Source organism: Apium graveolens, chromosome 9 (genome assembly GCF_009905375.1).
Source record: "Apium graveolens cultivar Ventura chromosome 9, ASM990537v1, whole genome shotgun sequence".
NCBI classification, from domain to species: Eukaryota; Viridiplantae; Streptophyta; class Magnoliopsida; order Apiales; family Apiaceae; genus Apium; species Apium graveolens.
Window position 1 is genome coordinate 288,532,881 of NC_133655.1, and position 21,710 is coordinate 288,554,590.

A 21,710-nucleotide genomic window follows, 5' to 3' on the forward strand; every position below is an offset into this window, starting at 1 on the left:
GAATATACGTGTAGCACTCCTTTTTTTGACACATATAATGCATGTTGAGAAATTTCAATGAATTTATACAAAAAAGAGTTTTATAGATGCAGAAACAAATAGGATGCTAACTAATTTTCAACAATGTAACTATGAGTTCTGACAAGTGAGAAAGCTTTGCAAGACTGTAACCTTGTTCAACAACCTCGAACAGATGTTTCATGAAGTACGAAGTCCAGTTCTAATCATAAAGGAATGCGATGATTCAGAACATAGCCGTCTGTTCTTCAGTAACATGTAAACTATAGAACAAATATACATTGAAAGTCCAGAACACCAGTCGCCAAGAGAGAAGCATTCGACAGTTCTAGATGACACTATAAAAACTAAAATATCTACTTCTTACAAAATTTGTACCTTTAGTTAGAAATGTCATTGTTTCTCAAGGATACAACAGTTTTATGAAGCAGCCAGGCTGGATAACTGCACGGTAAATAAGAAATTCAACTTAAAAGAAGTAACATAATGCACCATCGGACTCAATTAGAAAGCTCATAAATGGATCTGAAATGTGTTACAATTTACAATTTGTAGTTTTGTACTGGTTCATTGTTTATACCAAAAATATCTTCAAGCAGAAATTTCATCCAGTACCACAAAAGCAACTAAACCCTCCCTTTAGGCCTTTCAGGAAAAATGTTGTTTACAATATTATTGCATTCCCTTCAGAAAGGCTGCTCACGTCTCACAAGTATTCAAGTGATTTGAGGGGGTTCAGTTAATAAGTGCAGGGAAGAAATTGGCCAATTAATTACTTCACAGATGGTTATGATTTCACACAATAATACAGATGCGCGAACACAACATTTGGATATGGACTCATATATGAACATGCATAAGGCTTATAAGTTAATGTCAAACCCCTTCTGCAATACAATTATGCTGGTCAATGCTTAACAAAAGTTTTATTTATTTTTTGCTTGAGCAGGTGTTTTAATTCATTCATACATATAGTGTATTTCTCTAGCTACGAATTGACTTGTGCCATAAATAACATGTCCTCAAACCTATTTGCAGACAGTGAGTAAGTCAACCTCAAAACCTTGAAAGTATATTACTGAATTGGAGAATACATTAGAAGCTGCCTCACATGGCTAGAGCAAATATTAGACCTTCATCAAACTTCTAAAGACTAGTCGACCCGACTAGTCGCCCAGTCGACCAGACAGTCGACCAGTCCGGCAAATATCAGTTTTTTCCCAGTCGACTCCTCCAGTCGACTACCCATTCTCGACTACTCGACTAGTCGCGACTAGTCGAGCGCCGTGACAACCATGTATGAAACATTACTTTTAAATATAATAACTGTAAGCAAACATATTTTTTTGTTGAACCTCTTATATTTCAGTTGTTTCCCTTAAACATGCATCTTATTCTTGACCAAATAAATCACTATATACATCATATATCATTCAAATTTAGTGGGCCTAACAAACAAAGTTTAAAATGCACAGAAGAAATATAATCTGATTAAAAATCATGATGTATACGACCAGGCTGTTCGAAAGAAGCCACTAACCTTGGAATTGTGGTTATATCTTAAATTCCACATGGGATTGAAAATCCCTTTCCAATTTGAATTTATAAAGAGCCCACATTCCAGCCAGAGGCTCCAAAGCTTCAGCTAACATCAAGATTTCTCTATACCTTTCTTTTGGCTAGAACTCAATGACTCTCCGGCAACCTGTTTCAACATTGTGATAGAACACATAATTATTCAAATATAATTATAAAGAACTTATTTGATTTCGAGTTCTAGAGAAAAAATTAAGAAGATATTTAATTTTCAAGAGACTGGAGACTTGTACATCATTATGCATGGCAAATAATAGAAAATCAACTTACCGCCATGGAAATTCACTTGTGTCAATTCCTGCTTGGTGAAGTTCATCAACATACTGCAGTGCTTCTCGGCATTCTTCACGATCATCAAAGAACTCCTTTTTGTCACCTTCTATCTCATATGTTTCATGGCCTTTTCCAGCAACCACCTTCAACATATGGACAATAGTAACATTAAAACGCAAAAAGACCTTCCCAATCTCAAACATAATATACAATCTCAAGAATTGATCCATTGTATCAAGAGAGAGCATGTAAGGTAAATTATGACTGGGGAATAGTGAATTTGCTGCTCGTCAAATTTACTGAAGTCCAAAGGAGTTTGTTTAGACCTATAAGAAAAGCACTGTGCCTTTAATTTATCTAATGGATAACTTCAAATAACCATTTTCACTTCCTAAAGACTCGTACTTCGATAAATTGTTTGATTGTATCCCTGACTCCATGTAAAACTCGAGTTAAGTGGCTTAAAAAACTGCCCACAAATATATTAATTTAGTAGTCAAAAAAGGTTATAAAAAAAATTGAAATTTGTTGCTTACACTAACCACCACGTCGCCTTCCTCGCCCATGGCAACCGCAGCACGTACTGCTACCCGTCTAATGTCATGAAGAAAAAGTCTGTTACCATTGGGAAGTGGCGGGTAATAGTCATTTTCGCCATGTTTCAAGTAATCTTGCATGGTCATTCCCACACCAGACAGCATGTCATCCAAGATGTCCACTGGTAAAAACAAACACGAAGACTTAGAATTACTAAACAAGGAACACTTCTTCGATACTAATCGGTAGTTGGAACAGAGGGAGTAAACATATAATTAAACACTATCTCATAGCGTAATAGATCAATCCACTATAGTAAAATCTCCGTTGCCTCGTCTGAGTCAGACATTCAGAGTGCCACGTGATTAAGATAACTTGTAATTCAGAGATACAAGTTGCAACATGCCAAAAAACATAATGCAGGCTATAGCTTAAGATTAAACGTCGGGCATATGATAATTCTTTATAGATCAGAAAACTTACACGGATCCTCGTTTCTTGGATTGTCAGATGTTAACAAAGTCACATCACTTTTATCTGTTGCAATCTTAGTCATCAATGGCCTCTTCCCTCTATCTTTCTCTCCGCTACACCCGAAAACTTCACATTTACATGATAGTTTGGTCAGACGATAAATTATGCATTCATCAGTTAAGGCTTAGCTTATTTTCTGACAGCAAAGCTTATTCACATTATTAGAAAACCCATGCAAAGTATATATATCCACGTCAATCAGGTTGGCAAACAAGAAAGTAAATCTAACAATTCCTATCTTAATCCGCAACTGGAAGTCCAAAACATTTAAAAAGAATACCTGTTATGACCCTCCTTGGACCAAGCTCCCGTACAAAATCGAGGAGTCTAGATAGACCATCTGGAGTATTTGCATAGTCTACAATTACCCCAAAGGCCTGCTCCTCATCTATCAACTCGCATCTACCAGGCACTGAATCAACCTCTTCAATACCTCTAACAATATCCTCCAAAGGTGCACCAACTGCAATTCCGACTGCAACAGCTGCTAGAATATTGTAAATGTTATGCCTCCCCAGCAACCCTGATGAGATCTCCAATATACCTTGAGGTGTGTTAACTAACACCTGTGTCTCAAACAAGGAGAGTTCATACTTTAATGGATGAATATCTGCATTCTTATTCTCCATCGCAAAAGTCACTATAGGCACTTCTGGGTTCCCTAGGGAAATAAAGAAAGCTGCATTTGGGTCATCAATGTTAACAATTTTCCGGTGCCTTTCTGGGTCCACCATCCTCGAGAACAACTTTGCCTTGGCATCCCTATATTCTTCCTCGGACCCCTCAAAATCCGAATGATCTCTAGTCAAATTCGTGAAAACTGCAATATCAAAATCGATTTCATCACACCTCCCTAAAGCAAGTCCGTAAGAAGAAGCTTCCATAACAAGGGCTTCTGTCCCATTATGCTCCATCTTCGCCATCAATTTCTGAACTAGAACAGCATCTGGTGTCATATGTGGTGAATCCAACTTGTTATCCCCATGAATATAATACGCAACAGAGCTTAACATTCCAGTTCTTACTCCCATAGCTTCATACATTCCCTTGATTAGATATGAAGTAGTTGTCTTACCATTTGTTCCCGTTATCCCTATAACTGACATCTTCTTCGACGGATACCTAAAAAATGAAGCAGACAATGCTGCAAGAACTGCACTTGTATCTTCCACCAAAACCAAAGCCTTACACCCTAACGTATCTTCTATATCTATCTCCTGACTAGCCACAACCGCAACAGCCCCTCTCTTATCCGCCTCACTTAAAAACAAATGTCCATCATTCTTCTTCCCAACACAACACACAAACAAATCACCCGACTCAACCAACCTCGAATCATGTTGAATACCCGTAATCTCAATTTCTAAATTACCATAAACCGACACCGGAACAACCTTACTCTCATCTAAAAGCTCAGCTAATGTCATTCTAAACTTAGGATCAACAATTCTAGCTTTACCACTACCAAAACCATCAAAATCAACATTAAAAGATTCATTATCAGACAAATCATTTTTACTTAAATCATCATCACTTACCTCAAGATCAGAACTTTCTGACTCCGAATCATCCACATTAGCAGCCAAACCTTGTAACTCATCAATTTCCTCCAGATCATCAGCTTCTTCAGGCTCCAATTCATCGACCACTTCACCAACTTTCCCTTTCTCTTTCTTAGGATTAGGCTTCAACAGCCCTTGTTTAACAAACTCTTTTCTTTTCAAGGCGATAGCTTTATCGATTTCGCCAAACAAATCATCCCCAGAATCATTTTCCTCAGCTAAATTAGGATTATCTGGTGCATCTTCCACATCAGCAATAGCATTAAGAAAAATAGACTGGTCTTTCTTGTACTGCTCATCTGCGATTTTTCGAGCCCGAGAAGCTTGGCGACTGATTTGAGTGTACTTGTTAACACCATGAGTAGAGTCTTCAGCAGCTTCAGGAGGGTCATTGTCAGAATGGGGTTGGGTAGAATTTGCCATCAGGGCCAATGGCAAATGGGGTTAGAGAAAGATGATATTTTTTTCGAAAAATTGGGAAATTAGGGTAGTGGGGTTTCAAGAATTTGGGGGGAAATGAAGATTTTAGAGAGATGGGGAGTGGTGGAGAGTGGGTGAAGATGGTGTGGAGTGTCATTAGAGAGAGAAAGAGAGAGATGGGGAGAGAGAGAGATGGGGGGGAGAGAGAGAGGATATGGATATAGAGGGTTTTAGAATTTGGAGGAGAATTAAGATAGGGGTTTTACAGACAAGAACTAAGAAGTGTTCATTTTGGACAAATGATTGTTTAGGATGTTGTTTTGGGTTAACATGAATTTCTGCTCAAGTCTTTACTAATGTCTTAGATAATATTGAAATTTTTATAATATGATATATTTAAAATTTAGAAGTATCTATTTGATATAAACGAGAAGACAAATGTTAGAGTTCCAAAAATATTTCTAAAATCGTTTCCAAATACCGAGTTGTCATAGTGTTATTGGTTATTTACTCACTAATAAAATGAACCGTTCGTGTCATTTGAGAACTTTGAGATATTTTTCGGGATATATAGCATTGCTCAAGACCACAATAATGATAAAGATGTATATAGATTGGTTAATTTGTAAGTTCTAAAAAAATTGCAAAAAGTTCAAATATGATTTATAAAGGGGGATAAACTTTTGGTAAAAAATTTCAGAAAGTTTTGAAGGAAATGAAGAAAAGAATTTTAATGATAATTGTTTATATTAATTGAAGAGGAACATGAATTAAATAACAGGAACACCATTTTTGTTGGAAGCATATAGAGGAGATATGCAATCATATGAACCATATAATTTGAGTTTAGGGGCAAAGAGATTCTAAATAAAGCACCACTAAAACCATAACATTTTGGTGAAAGAATGAGCAAAAAAAAATCTTTTTGTTAAATAGTATAAAATCTTGTTCGTGCCTTATCCGATACCGGAAGATTTTAGTCTTACAGTGACCGGCTACTTGACGTGATATGAGCCGGTTCACTTAGTAGGCCTCAAAGGAAGTTTACATGATCAATTTACATATGACAATTCTTTTTGCCTTCTCCAATTATATATACATGAAGAAATAAACAGCAAATGACTAGGGCAGCCAATTCATAATAATTTTTAAGAGAACCAGCTACATAACATTTTGCAAGCTTCTAAAATATACTGGAAGGAGCTCTAAATGACCTCATCATGCCAGCTGAATAACCTCCTTTCGGTTGATAAAATGGATCGCTTTCGCTTCTAGGTAAGGATGAAGACATGAAGACCCATGTCCAATCTCAACAAAGATAGGAAGAAAAAATCGACTGTCTTATACTATGAGAACGTTGAGAACGTTGATGATGACGATGAACAATGGATACTTACTCCCGCCAATGATAGTACTAATCATGAGGCATTTCAATTACCTCATGAAGAGAAAGCGGAAAACTTATCAGTTCACATTGTGTGATTATGTACTTCCTCCAATGACAGTGCTGATCACTGAGGCATTTCAGGTTGTCAAGTTTGATATCATTTGCGCTGATTTCTTTTATGTTTTCTCACTGGTGTCTTGTTTTAAAATAAAGATCTATCACGCGTTCTGATAGGACATGGGTTTGAAGTTTGAACTCGTGTAGAGCAGCAGTAGAGGCCCTCTTCAATAAACACGAGTGCCTTTGGTGAATCGATCAATATTGAATCTGTTTTGAAATATCTTCTACTAACATCTTAAGGTCTTGGAAGACTCGTTAACTTAACATGGTATTAAAGCCCATGTAAGGATGTTTTTTTTTGAGTTTGAAACATTGAATATTGCTCCCAACATATTGCCTCTTTGCAATCAATATACCTGTAGATTATAGTCACCTCTTAGTTCTGTCATGATACTACAATCTGCAGTCTGCAGTCTGCAGTGTAGAACAATGAAATATTACTTCCTGAACCAATAAATCTCAACAAATCAACTTTGTCGACGATGAAGAAAATTAATCATTGCAAAAAAAAACTGCTTTTATTGGGCTGAAGCTACATGCTCTGAGATATTTTATTGAAGCAACACTCAAGATTTTCTGATCAAGATAAAAAAATAGGACCTTGAATATACAAAGGCAAACTTCAAATTTGCATAAAAATGTCTTTCAGGAGTTCCTAGTGACTCTTCGAAGTGCTTGTCTTATTACTTTTATAGATGGCATTGTCGATTCCTTAACCTGCGTTATAAACATAATTGATCAGTAAGATGTAATAACAACTTTGAAAGCTTAAAGCAATTTTGAACCAGTGGAGTTAACTGAAACTTATTGGCACTACTACATATGGAACATTTTAATGCAGTAGAAACTTCATGCATTTCAGGTTCCTTGATTAGATAAAAGGAATGCAGATGAGCAGGCAGTTTAGTTTGCCTATTCTAATATAAAAAAGAGTTGTAATTAGAAGGAACCTTAGAATTAATCGTCAAAGAGAGGCTTCCATCGATATTGGAAGATTGAACCGAGTGAGAATCCAAATGAAGATTTCCTATTGTGCACATGATATCTACAAACAACTCCTGTCTCCAAGGACATTTAATCTCTATTAAGATGCCAGTCTCTGTTTTGGAAACTTTCACATCGTCAGTCGTATTGTCTACCTGATGAAACTGGTTTATACCATTCATATTGTTGGTAATGGTACCACAACCCTTCCTCTTCTTCAACACCAGCTTCTTGCAGTTATCTACTCTCTTGTCAGAAGTGCTCTCTATTACATTGCAACTTCTTTTTCTACTTCTTGCTTCTACGTCTACAAGCTCTTTCTGAGATTCCAATCCCTCAACCTTTTTCTCTAGATTTCTAAGATATTCTACAGTGTCATCTAGCAAAGACAGGTCATCAACCTACACACACAAAGAAAAAAACAGATATCTGAAAAATGAGCATTCAAAATGCCAAGTGCGTGTGAATAAGTGTCACTATGTAAACTGAAATGAGCTCCGTCTAGGGTTTTAGCTACCTTTGCAGTTGAAGGTATTATCGATCTAAGAATCATAAATTTTTCCTGCATCTTTTCTCTTTGCCTTCTCTCTTCTGATCCATGGTTTGCATCAAGTTCTTGCATCTCTGGTTCCCTTATTTTACCATCGCTATGCATCAAAGAAACTTCGTAGAGTACCTTTTTCAGTAATCTTTGTGAAGTTCCACCTGACTTGTGTTTAGGCAAGGAAGAGCTGCCTTTTTTCCATCTAACAAAGCATGAGTCTCTTATACTGCTTTTAAGACATGGTCCCATAATCAATTGGTGGGAAGTCTTCAAAAGGGTGGACACAACACCTCGGTAGTGGATATCATCTTCCTGAATCTCGACTGAGGTTAGTTCCATATCCTTGGAGTTTTGAAGGTCAAGTAGATGGTCTTCACTAACCCTTTTTTCTTGTGGAGGGGCAATTTTTTCGGGGCCTATAAACGTTTGGGATATACAGTCACTAGAATCTCCAGAGTTGAGCACACAGGTACTAATTTCATCATCCATTAATTGCCAGCTTTGTAGTTGAGAGGTGCCATCATTGATGCGTCCAGTCATTATTGATTCCTTTGCCTGATAGTTTTGCTCAAATTCTTCTGAACTGCCATTTGGGGAGGACATGTTGCCTTTTTCCCATTCGGTGTCTGGATTAAGATTGGCATCAACAACATTCCGATCAAGATGTACACATTTCGTGTCATTGCCTTGTCTAGTACTTTCAGAAACATACCCCGAATGGTTGGAAACAACTGCGCCTGGAGTCTCCAAGAATGATGTTATGTGCTGGACAATACTAGGATCCTCTGAAACCTTCAGTAAAAAAAACAGGAAATATGATAACTTTCATTGTACTAAATCAAGTATCTAGGTACCTAAACTTGTTGGCCAAACAAATTATATTCAACTTACCAGCTCAGTTGTACCAAGTTCAATCACGCCATCTGAATATGGAAAGCATACAACTGTCTGAAACACAAAAGACGCGATGATGATGATGGTTTCGTTAGTGGTGAACCTAATTTCTAAAAATTAGATTAGAGGCAGTACCTGAATCGATGCACTCTGAGAAACATCAAGGATCCCGGATATAGAATGAGAAACAAAAGAAAAGGAATCTTATTCAGTAGCTAGGACACATCAAGCACATATAATTATATAAATGTGGTCCAGGAGGATCACAGTATATATATACCTTGGCTAGCAGAGTGCGATTAAACACTTTGCTATCTGCGTAATTAGCATTTCCCAACCAAGTAGTTTGATTTTTAGCTAATGATCTCCCAGGCAATCTGACAAGTACAAAATATTAACTTGTTCAACAAACAGAAAAGAAGATGTAAACTTGACAAATTTTGTTTGTCAACAATGATTTCGGTATCTTAACTTCATTTTTCAAAGCTACATTTGGCACAGATTTTGCAAATATGCAAGAAAATAAGTTGGCCTGCCAGAGCTTATTAGGGAACTCATATAGGTTTTCTAGTTAATTCTAAAGGAAGCTGTGCCAACAAGATCTCCATGCCATAAGTTGCTGTAAAATTATGAAGTCAACTTCACATGATCGATTAAATAATTCCAAATCTAAGTAAGATGTAAATTTGAATTACCCTTGGCCAATACTGAAGACAAATGACATGCAAATCAAGAAATACCACTCAGTATCAGTGAGATCTTCAGGAGATAATGCAGCAGAAGCCCTTGCAGATTGTGGGTTGTTTTCGGCATCTAAGAGAGACTCATAAAGTTCTCTCAATTGCTCAGTCCTTTGTAATCCAAGCTGATCAGCATTTAACTCTTCAGCTTGAACTGTTTTCCTTGTCTTTATATCTCCATTGTAGTACCCATCATCCCACTCCAGTGCCCTAAAGAATTTTTTTGCCAGACATTATTCACATAATATCAGATTTTTTTCCATGTGAATCTACATTTTGCTTACTGCATACTAAAAATTACTAGTAATCAGAAAATTTCCTTGCTTGCTGCAGAAGAGAAACACTCCTAGGTATTGATTTGTATCTGTAGTATATATGTTTAAGTCAACAAATATGAAGAAACAATGCATTAAATCATCCACCTACCCTACCAACTTACCAACTTTCTCTGTAAAATTATCATGAAACAAACACAGCTCACAAATTCTATTAGCAAGGACAAGAATCAGCACTCAGACATTTAACAATAGCACATTCTCCTTGTATTTGACAAGGTTCGAACTCTCTGAAATCTCGTAAAAGAAGCGAGGGAGATACTGTCGTACAATTTAAAGAAAGAGGTCAAAAGTTGATCTGATGCATACCTATTCTGTGTTGATGAAATGGACCAGAATATTGCATAGCTCCATTGAATCTTTTTGACAGCAAGAGCAAGCTGCTTTCTTAGAATCTCTGCCATTCTTTTCTCATTCAGAGCTATACAACCACAAGTATAACTTCTCATTCAACTTCTGTACATAATAAATAAGATGGAGTAGTAGCAGACTAGCAGTGGCAATAAAATATACATTGCTTATTATCATGAACCAGATCCCTCCAATCAATAAAGAGAAAGATTTAACATGTGCCACTAAACATGAAAATATACTAGTTGTATAATCTTTTTCCAATCTTTTATACCAACTACTAAAAAATAATATAAATTGTGTGAAAATGTGTAAAATCTAAAAAGTGCAGTTTGAAAGTAAGCATGCAATTATTCAAGAGAAGAAGAACAAAAGGAAGAAAACAAAATACTATAACTAGCTCAAGTGTTCTATAAATAAATGGTTGACTATTAAGAGTAAAATTGAAAGAAGCATGTGAGTATGGGGACACATGGAGGAGAAGAAGACAGGAAAGGAAATTTAATGGAGTAATAAATGTTAAATAGCTTGAGCTCATATAGAACCTTCCAAAATAAAAAGGAGAAATATTTTATTCCATTAACTACTTGATATATATGGAAACAATACTCAAAATACACCAGTCAGCTTTCAGTGCCCAAAATGTCTGTGTGCGCTGAGTTCCGCCCTAAATACCCACAGATTACGCATTGCACACATGCATATTCAGGTTTTTCAAAAAATGTAAAGAAGACGTATTGCAAGAATGCGTGTTTCTTTTTGAAATTAGTAAGAATACGCATCTCTAAAAATCAGAAAAAAAACACACATTCTTGCAATGCGTGTTCTTTACAAATTTTAAAAAATTAGAATCCGCATATAAGTCATGCGTATTAAGTGGGTATTTAAGGTGGAACTTCCCGCCAATCAACATTTTGGACAAATTTTACAAAATATTGGGTATTTTGGTTTTTCATCCATATATATATGGGGCTATTAGCTATATGTCAAAAAATATTTAACCGCATATCATCAACTCTAATAATTTGGAAGAAATGTTAAGTATTTAAATTTGTATCCCAAAACAATTGTCAAAATGTCAAAAAATATTATGACATATGAGTAATTACATCAACATGTCAATATATTTTGTGTTTCACATCATTTTGTAATTTTTTGTATATCATTTTGTGTCATTAGTACTACTCATTATACAATTACTAAAATAGCTCAAAATGACAATCACCCATACTCATGGTCCCTGATAAAATTAAATTTACATTTTTTCATTATTAAATTTTTTTAAAATATATAAAAGTACCCACTCAAAATTCAAAAATATAAAGATGTCTTATCAAAATTTAACGGATGTCCCTCTAAATCAAAATTCTTGGATTCGCACCTATTCATATCACATTAATTTAAAAAAAATTGTACATTTGAGTATCGAGCACTATAATTTTTAATATCTAATTTGATAACTCTAATATAATAATATTAGATATACTTCAAAAAATTCAAAACTTTCTAAATCTAATATGCTACTATAATATGAGATGTTAGTTGTAGATATTGACATTAATTTATATTTCGAAAATAAGAATTAATTGATTGAAATAGTGATTGTTATTTATATATTAGTTGAAAATTTAAACAATTATTGATAATTTATTGAATTGGTCAAATATATTTTATTAATTTATCGAAATCCACCGATTCTGTAACTATGATCTATAATTATGATAGGGAGAAAAGAAAGAAGATAATCTTTGGGACATGTAGCAGATATATAATGGTGGGATGGTTACCACCTTCCTAAAAAGGAATACTAAAATCTTCAAAAATAAAATTTAAACAATTATAATTTTATTAAAATAAATAAATCAAGTATCTAATATAACTACAAACTCTATAAATTGTCATCCAACTTAATATCTAATTGCACTCGACTTCTTTTTTACCTCTTTTGTAAGATACCAAACACTTTCAAAATTAATGTTAGTAATCAAATTGTAATGTAACAATAATATAATTAACAAATCAAGAAAAAATAAAAAATATTTTTTTTAAAATAATAATTTCAACCTATCTATCTATACTATAATATTATAAGTAAAACATGGTTTTATTGGTCGGTTGGTAACACCTTCCTAAAATATTTATTTTCACCTTCCAAAATAAAGTTAAAAAATAATAAAATATTTACCTCTTTCACAAGAAACCAACCGCTTCCAAACTTAATTTTAATAAATCATATTCTAATATTAAAAAATAGTTCATATTTTTAATTCTTATTTTAAATCCGTCAGTATCACAATACATACAAAAAGTTAACTTCTTTATTTTCAATAATACATAATTATTACCTTTTATAATTTATTTTTATATAATAAGTAAATTGCAAATATTATAATTACCCCGTATGACACGAGTTATAGGCTAGTATTATATTATTATAAGAACGACCTATATCCTCTATTTGCTAGTTGTTGGTCAGCTGTTCGGTATAATTGTTTGTTACGACAAATAATAACCGTCATATTTAAAGTGGGAACCGTTTGATGCAATAATAAAATAATTTTATATTAATATATAAAATGCTCTCATTAATTCAGGGTTCGAACTCTGTCAACAGCTTATTATATTTAAATTTTTTTATTCTTTATTTTAATAATTTCTACAGATTCAGGGTTCAAGTCCCGTGAACAACATATTATATTATATTATTTATTTTCAGTCAAATCTCAATTTATCACAAAATATTTATTATTATAACTTATTATATTCTTTAATTTATTTTTCAACTATTGAAAATATAAATCAAAATATAAATAATTTTAAGATAAAATATATTATTTAAAAACATTAAAGTGTTAAAAGTAATCAGTGCATCGCCCGGATCATAGCCTAATATATTTTATTTGCATAACATAGATGAATTTTGAGGTTTTTAATAAAATTGTGAACTCCGTAGAACTTTAATATATATATATATATATATATATATATATATATATATATATATATATTCTGCACCTCTCACAAATAATGTGGGACAACTTATCCAAGAGAATATCACAATTAAATTATATTTGTGGTTGATATAATATAGTGACAGGAGTTATTTCTACGCTTAATTATATATTTTTCATCTATAACAAGAAACAATCGTAATATGTACAAATCAATAACGGCTGAAATTAGTAAGCCATCTAAAGAAATCTCGATAGATTACAATATTCGAAACAATCCAATGAAGTAAATTTTTGGGTGCCCCAAGCGTTGTACACGGTTGGTCGAGTTTGGAGATTTTAACAACTCAACCCAATTAAATCGGGTTTATATATTTTCAAACCAATCTATAAAATATATATAATTTACTCATCTAACGTATTTCGGTTTGGATCGGTTTGTGTAACACCCCAGTCCCACATCGAGGAGATATGGGGCTTCTGTTCAGTTTATAAGGTGAATTATTACTATTAAGTACACTAACAAATCATGATCTTTTGGGGGTTCGTGGTGGCTTGTCATAACCCAAGTTGGCTGCACTCAGAACAATATATTTCGGCTTATTTTGAACTCATAATCGGGATTTGACTCGATTTTTGAAAAATGTTCGGAATTTGACCCGGACTGTGATTTGTATGTAGTGTACGGGTTAATAAACAAATAACTAATTTTTGTTATAGTTTGAATTTGGCCCCTTTTCTCCCGAACCTACTTACATCAATTTTTTTAGAGTGGTAAACTTGTAGTAACAGCGAAGCCCGGCATATTCTTAGTAAAACATAAAATATCATTTTATTAGAGGATTAACTAATACGATTGGACGAGCACGGTTGGATAGCTCAAGTGGTTAATAGTTTATCCTCCGTCGTCCTAGATACGGGGTTCGATCCTCGCTCACCCAAAAATTTCTGAGAACAGATACTCATTTACAATGATATAAGCCATATTTGTCAAAAAAAACTAATACTATTGGACAGTAAAAAAATCCAATCCATATTGAAATTTGAATTAAATTAAAAGAATTAGAATATTGTAATCCGAATTGAAAAAATTGAGGCCTTGGGCCTGGAGTGGACTATCGAGTGTATACAAGTTTTTGGTGCCACTGCTGGGGACATCGGTGTTAAATTTTAGTTTATGTTCTTAACATCAGTGGTCGTTAAAGTTCACTGACTCCGATATTTTACTTACTTGTTTACTTTGTTTGTGTTTCAGGCGCTCTAGAGAGCGTGTATTTGAACACGTTCTCAATCTCATAAGGAAACACTAGGCAAAGTTGAAGAAGAGGAAAACAAAGTTTTGGAAGAAGAGGAAAAAGTTAAAGAAGAAGTTTTTATTTCAATGGGAGAACCAGCAGTAAATCCGAAAGCCTTGGTGGATTATTCTCAACCGAAAATCAATGACATTCAGTTTAGCATTGTCAGACCAGCCATTGCGGCTAATACTTTTGAAATCAAGTCTAGCACGATTCAGATAGTGCATAATTCAGTCCAGTTTGGGGGTTCTCCAACAGAAGATCCCAACATGCACATAAGAGATTTTATCGAGACATAAAAATTAACCCCATCAAATTCAATAATTAATAATTAAGATCTTATATTTTCCCAAACCCTAATATTTTGAATTGCAATCAACGTAATAATAAACCATGTCGTCGAAGGTGGATAAAGAATTAGGTTTGAGTTTGATATGGGCTGGTGAAACGATGCACGAGACGATTATGAAGGCGAAGAGCAGAGACATGGCTGGACGTGGCTTTTGGAATTTCAATTACGATTCATCGGATGAAGATGATGATTCGAATTACGATTCAGACTTTTCAGATTTAGATATTCCTGTTGGCGGTCCTTTGACTCTTTACCCTGGCCCCGATTTTGAACACTATCGACATCGTCATGCTCATCTCCGTGATTTCTCCAAAACTGCTATCCAGCAATATAATCATCGAACGGTATGCATCTCTTTTTATTTATTTTTTGATTCTTTATCAATTATTTGATGATTTTATACCCTCTAATACGCTATTATTCAATTTTAATTCATCCAGGGCAATAGATTTGAGTTTGTGGAATTGGTGAATGCTACTGTGCATACAATCGTTGAATATGCCCTAATTGTAGTTGTCTTCGATGCTTGTCAAACTGATGATGATGGTACTGTGCTCACTACCTCCTTTAGAGCAACTGCCCGCTGCCACTCTCCCTCTAAATCCTTAACTGATTCTTATGACATCGAAGACGTTGTTCGCTTGCCCTCCGATTCTGATGTTTCCGGATCTCAGAATCCTCAGTAATTTGATTCCTAATTTTGTAACTTTCTTTTTTTATCACGCAGTTTACTTTTATGTATACTGCTATTATGCTAGTACTTTTTAATTTTAATATTTGCACTTGAACCTTTTTTAAGTTTTCACCTTTTATAAGTTTTCTTTTATTGCAGAATTTAGAATTCCTTGTTTTTTATAGATGTTTTTTTCAATCTTTAATTGTTATAACTTACATATTGTAATACGCACTCTCACCTCCGTGTCTTGTCCAATGAATGTTGTCTAGTTTATACAGTTTACAAAGAAAGGCTAAGATCATGCCTCTTTCTTGGTTTTTGAACAACATATATAGTCCTTATTTTGTTTTTCTCTTAATTGTTTCCCTAGCTATATGGCAAATAGAGTTATGAGAACATATATTGTAATGTCCAAGCAGGTTATAGGATTTTCGCATATTATGATACATACTTGGCTACTCGCTTTTGGAAGATGTTAATTAATGTTCTTTTCGTTCTTTTTCCTGTTTTGAACTATATGCGACTTTCTTTCTGCATTGTTCTTCAACTTCATGCGGCTTTCTTTGTTATTAAAGTGGTTAACATGAGGTGATGGATATTTTTTTAAAAAAGTGGCTGCCTGCTGTGTATAGAATGTTTTGTTCTACCATATGTTTTAAGATGTGTTTGTGATGTCTATATATATAGGTTTGTTTTTTCAAAGTTCATAGGTAGTGATTCTTTGTTAGTTGTTGCTTACTTTCTTTGTTAATAGATGAAGAAATCATTGAAAATTCAGTAATCTGTATAGCTAATTGTTGCTCAGAGAGTATTGTATATTAATCTAGATCTACATTTTTTCTGAAGTACGCATTAGTCGCTAATAAATGGCTCTAAATATGGCCCTAGGCTAGGATTCAGCTCTTAGTACTTCAAGAATTTTGTTATAGTTTATAGGTCAGACTTCAGATCATAGATCATACTAACTTGAAAGGCAGAGGAACTGATCAACAAGTAGAATATTCAAGAGGATTGTCACCTTACTGTTTGGGGATTGGATGTTGTCTACTGTCTTTTCATCCAAGTAAATTGATCTATTTAGTTTCGGGTTAAATATCAAGTAGGTATGAATGCGTCCAAAAAACTCAATTTGACTCAAATTGATAATCAATTAACTTAATTTGATCATCCCGATAAAGTCAAAAATTGAAATTACCCAAAACTGAAAAATGGTAAACATAAGATGGCTGAGCTCGTTATGGGCTTCAATATGTTTACTAAAACTTTTCATTTCGCTCACGGAATCATGATAGGCTTTGATTCTCCTTGAGTTATTTTTGAGATTTTGAAGATTAAAAACGAGATTTCATCGTGATTCCGTGAGTCAAATAATAAGTTTTTATAATAACCATATTGAAGCTGAGAACGAGACCTACCCTCGCGTGTTAACATTTTTCAATTTTGGCTAATTTGAATTTCCCACTTTAACGGAATGATCAAATTAAGTTAATTGATGATCACTTTGAGTCAAATTTGCAACGAGTGACCTACTTGAATTTTTTGACGCAATCAATCACCTACTTGATATTTAGTTTCTGCCATATTTGTATTTTTTCACTATTAATAGACTATTTCTACTTTACCAGTGACTCCAGGTCTTTATAAACAAGATACAAGAGAACAACTTACCATATTATAACCTCTGTTTGCAAAAAAAGGTTACACAGATTATAACTGAAAGTTTAATTGCTTGTTACAGTACAAATACATAAAAATGAATCATACTAATGAATCAAGTAACACTAATGACTATTGTTTGTACTTGTATTTCCTAATCATCAACAAGCTACTAATAGGAACTAGGTATGTCTTTAGGTAACAAGTAAAGTTTGTGTTTCTCTTAATTGTTTTCTTTGATGAGTATATTTTAAAAGTAAAAAGATTATTTGATAGCTATCCAAGAGAATATCACTATTAAATTATATTTATGGTTGATATAATATAGTGAACGGGAGTTTTTTCTATGCTTAATTATATATTTTTCATCTATAACAAGAAACAATCTTAATATGTAAAAATCAATAACAGATGAAATTAGTAATTAGCCGTCTAAAGAAATCTCGATATTTTACAATATTCGAAACAATCCCATAAAGTAATTTTATAGCAAGGCAGTGGACTTCATTGCCACGACTTCTGGTTCATAAATTTTATAGCTGAGCCATTGTATACCATTTAGGGATGGCAGAAAAATCCGATCCGATGGATACCCGACCCTTTTCGACCCGATTGGATTTTACCGAACCCGATATTTTGGATTTGGATTTGGATTTGGATTCATTTTTTAAACCCAAATGAGTTTGGATTTGGATTTGGATATTAGGTATTCCGAACCGAAACCTGATCCGAAATCCAAACCCGATCCAAACCAGATCCAAACCAGATCCAAACGCGAAACCCGAAAAAAAATCCAATATATATAATATTGTATATAAATAATATATATGTATTTGGATTACTAAGATAAGTAATATATATTTTTAATCCATTAGCCCAGGGGTAGGCACGTGTATGGTAGATGGTGTATCAGTATTATGTGTATCCCTAATTCCCTATCACACATCTATTATTCAAAACACCGCCGCTGTGACCATTAGTGCTGTTCGTGTTCGTGTTCGCCGAGCTGCAAAGGAAAAGATTCATCATTCATCAAAGGACAATCTTTCCCAAGTGACTAGACCTGCAGCTTGGAGCAATTCCCACGTGATCACGTCCCCTTTTAAGCATGGCAGATTTTTAGTTTCTTATTAATTTTGAATTTGAGATGGTTATAAATCTCATTGTCTTAACTACTTGTAATTTCATATTGTGAACTACAGAACTAGTGTTTACAAGTCCAGCTGGTGATTTACTATGTTTTGAAGTGTTAAACTAATGTGGCATATCGGTTGGATTTTATTTTTTTAATTAAAATGCTAGCATCATGTTTACAAGTTAAACTAACAGTGGTATTGAGATGATATCATGGAGTACGAGCAGGTTGACTAGATTTTCGGGTTTGGATAAACCCGAACCCGGTCCAAAATCCGTGGATCGGATTTGGATTTTGGATTTTGAAATCCAATTGGGTTTGGATCGGGTTCGGGTTTGGTAGAAAAAATCGGGTTTGGATTTGGATATCTTAAAAATCCAACCCGATCCAACCCGTTGCCATCCCTAATACCATTAGTTGTTGGTAACCGGTGATATCAAGTTTAACACGGAAATTCCCAGGAGAAGGATCATCGTTGCTTTTCCAAGAATTGAAGGACCAAAATAGATCAAATGCCAAGTTCATCCCTGTCTTGCTTCCGATGTTCATGCTTGGTAGGAAAGCATTGTCAGGAAAATCAAAATTTTGCCACAGAAAAATCTCTTTGATCAGGGTCATTGTCCGTTCTGATAACAAGATTTCCAGTGTTCAATAACTGCACCACAGGATTCTTTCAAGATTTTGTCGAGTTTGATGACCAAATTGTGGTGTTTGAGCCGTTAAAAAGTTCGAGAGTCCCTCACTACTTAATGTTAGTGCTCCTGATGCATTAGTAAGGGGTGCATTCGATTGGCATGGACCATGCGGTCACCTCACCTGCCTTGTATCGAATGCTTAAGTATTGATTCATTGAGCTTCCAAGACTAAAAAACCAAGTTCTTACACACCACCAGCTGAAACAATAGTTTCTCCGTTTTTAATGGTCTGGTTTGCAGAAAGGATGTCTCCTCCTGCACCGGAACATCCATTGAAATTATAGCTGAAAAAGATTAAAGTCAAGTATATAGCTATCTAACTCATGTTTATAAGCCCTGTGAAATTTACTAAAATTCACTGGCCCGTTTGGAAAACTGGATTTCATTTGAAATTCTGGATTTAATCAAATAAGTTGTTTGAGAATTTGGATTTCATTTAAAATCCAGAACATTCAAATATTAGTATAAACATGAGAATTTGAAATGACAACTCAAATCCTATCATTTGAAATCCCTCGTTTGAAATGAAATCTAAGTTTCAAAACGCCCTCTAATGTAATGCTCTCACCTAGATGAATGAATGAATTTACTTCTAACTACAAAGCAGACACAGAGATACCTCTCATCTACAGAAAGTTAAGACATTCTTCTCTAAACAGCCATTAATTACTATTGTCATGCACATGGTGAGGTAAGGCTGCGTACAAACCGCGATTTCTCGTATGAAATAATAAATATTTACCAAGCGGTGGCTCGAGAAAGCAAACACATGGGCACAGTGTATGTCCAGTCTGCTGTTTGCTTTCTTGTTCTTGGATTTTGAACAGCGGATCAAAAGCACAGCTCATCGTGTATAAAAGATTCAGACTTGCATATTGAATTAACCAAAATTTTAAACTTTCGTAAAGTTGGTTCTAGTTTTTAAGGGGGTGTATGCATAGCTATTACAGGTATGATTAATGGACGAAAGTGTGCATAAAACATCTACTAAGCGTAATAACACAACTCTTGAAAAGCTTAATAACACAACTCTCAGCTCTACTAAGCTATGTAATGGGCGTAATAAAACATCTGATAAAACAAAACATTAGCCGAAAAGCCCTATTTGGTAGAGAGGATTGAACATTACTGCATGCGCTGCATATTTATGATCTTAAGGATGTGAAGGCTCGTCATAAACACCAATGCCATCAAAATGTGAAAATCGCTTACTAAGACTACACCTTTTGCAATAATACATCTCAGCAAATACCACTCATGTTTGAAGCAATCTAAAGACCGCATCTATACTCTAAATTCCGGTGCTAGCTTCGGTGTGTAAAACATCATATTTCTCACAATTTAATATGGATACTAAAGACAATTAATGCCCTAAAGATGGGCGCATTGAGGCAATAATAATATTTATAAATTTATATATATATATAAAGAGAATGTATATACCTCTATAGGCACACCAAGTGATTTGGCAATAGTTCTGGTGTCTATAAATACTAAAGCTCCGTCTTCTATAAAAAAAAATTCTCTAACCCTAACCCTAACCCTAACCCCTACCCCTGTCCGATAATATATATTTTGTTATCGGTTTTGTTTTTGCTACTGTCTGATAATATATATTTTGTTATCGTTTTTGTTTTTGTTAATTAGATTGATATGTTGCTGAAGAGGAATACGGAAGTTGTGGGTGGTTTATGGGTTGGAGGAGAAGCACGTGCGTTTTTGATTAATGTTTCGGATTCTGATGAAGATTCTGATGATGATGATGATGATGATGATGATGATGATGATACTAACTACGGAGGAGGAGTAAAATCTGCGCGAAGTGGAGGGATTCGTGTGGTGAATCCACCTCCACCTGGTTATAAGTCGAAAACAAAAACTATACTTGGTGTTCGAGACATTATTTACCCTGGCCCGGATCTTGAACATTACATATATCGTCATGCTCATCTCCGTGATTTCTCGCGAAAAGCCATCAACCAATATAAACATCAGACAGTATGTATTCAAAATCATGGCAATAATGAATTAATGATGTATGCCTTTTAATTTGATTTTTACTAGTTATCTAGTTAGTTTTAATTTATGTTTATGTTGTGATTATTATTGTTTATCCTTGGCACAGGGTAATACATATGAATTTGTGGAACTGGTGGAAGCGGAACTGGTGGCCACGACCGATGAATCTGACCATATTGCAGTTACTTTCAAAGCTCGTCAAACTGATGATGATGATGATGATGATGATGATGATGATGATGATGATGATACCACGGTTACAACCTCCTTTAAAGCAGAGACCCACTCTGAAAGTTTACTCGGTTCTTATGACATCGATAAGGTTGTTCCTTTGCACTCTGATTCTGATATGACCTCGCCTTCTGGATCCTGAACCTGATGTAATTTGAATCCTTTCAACTTTTAATTAGATGTTACTTCAACATTTATGTTTGCTTTTAACTTTGATATGATTCACCTTGACATTTTATTATCCTTTTGTTTCATTGCAAAATTCATAATGTTTTGTTTTATTAACCATTAAATTGGCTTACAATAGTTGGTTTTGACCTTGAAATAGCCACATCTAACTTTCTCCCTAACTTCGCAATGAAATCACTGAAAATTCAATAATCTGTATAGCTATGTGTTGCTCAA

The 21,710-nt window shown here is 34.3% G+C and overlaps 3 protein-coding genes across 4 annotated transcripts; 1 reads left to right on the top strand and 2 right to left on the bottom strand.

Annotated features, from left to right (window-relative positions):
- Nucleotides 1–5: 5 nt before the first annotated feature.
- LOC141684674 (UDP-N-acetylmuramoyl-L-alanyl-D-glutamate--2,6-diaminopimelate ligase MurE homolog, chloroplastic) lies at nt 6–5,250 on the bottom strand. Its single transcript, XM_074489754.1, is given in 7 exon segments — nt 6–462; nt 1,559–1,723; nt 1,885–2,030; nt 2,430–2,605; nt 2,908–3,024; nt 3,239–4,919; nt 4,921–5,250. Coding segments are annotated over 6 exon segments (2,316 nt in total). The 5' UTR covers nt 5,098–5,250; the 3' UTR covers nt 6–462; nt 1,559–1,704.
- Nucleotides 5,251–6,850: 1,600 nt separating this feature from the next.
- Nucleotides 6,851–10,646, bottom strand: LOC141684246 (transcription factor EGL1-like). Its single transcript, XM_074489117.1, has 8 exons — nt 10,254–10,646; nt 9,565–9,819; nt 9,150–9,246; nt 9,005–9,019; nt 8,867–8,923; nt 7,949–8,767; nt 7,398–7,832; nt 6,851–7,164 (listed from the first exon to the last, which is right to left on the bottom strand). Exons 1-8 carry the CDS (start codon nt 10,391–10,393, stop codon nt 7,093–7,095), a joined length of 1,890 nt encoding a protein of 629 aa, XP_074345218.1. The 5' UTR covers nt 10,394–10,646; the 3' UTR covers nt 6,851–7,092.
- A 4,194-nt stretch (nt 10,647–14,840) lies between these two features.
- On the top strand, nt 14,841–21,510 carry LOC141684247 (uncharacterized). 2 transcript variants are annotated; one of them, XM_074489118.1, is made up of 4 exons: nt 14,841–15,237; nt 15,334–15,575; nt 20,703–21,091; nt 21,181–21,510. In XM_074489118.1, exons 3-4 carry the CDS (start codon nt 20,709–20,711, stop codon nt 21,425–21,427), a joined length of 630 nt encoding a protein of 209 aa, XP_074345219.1. In that variant the 5' UTR covers nt 14,841–15,237; nt 15,334–15,575; nt 20,703–20,708; the 3' UTR covers nt 21,428–21,510. The 2 variants fall into 2 exon arrangements, with proteins under 2 accessions (XP_074345219.1, XP_074345220.1); XM_074489119.1 differs by having other exon boundaries at nt 14,843–15,237; nt 20,703–21,053.
- The last annotated feature ends 200 nt before the right edge of the window (nt 21,511–21,710 follow it).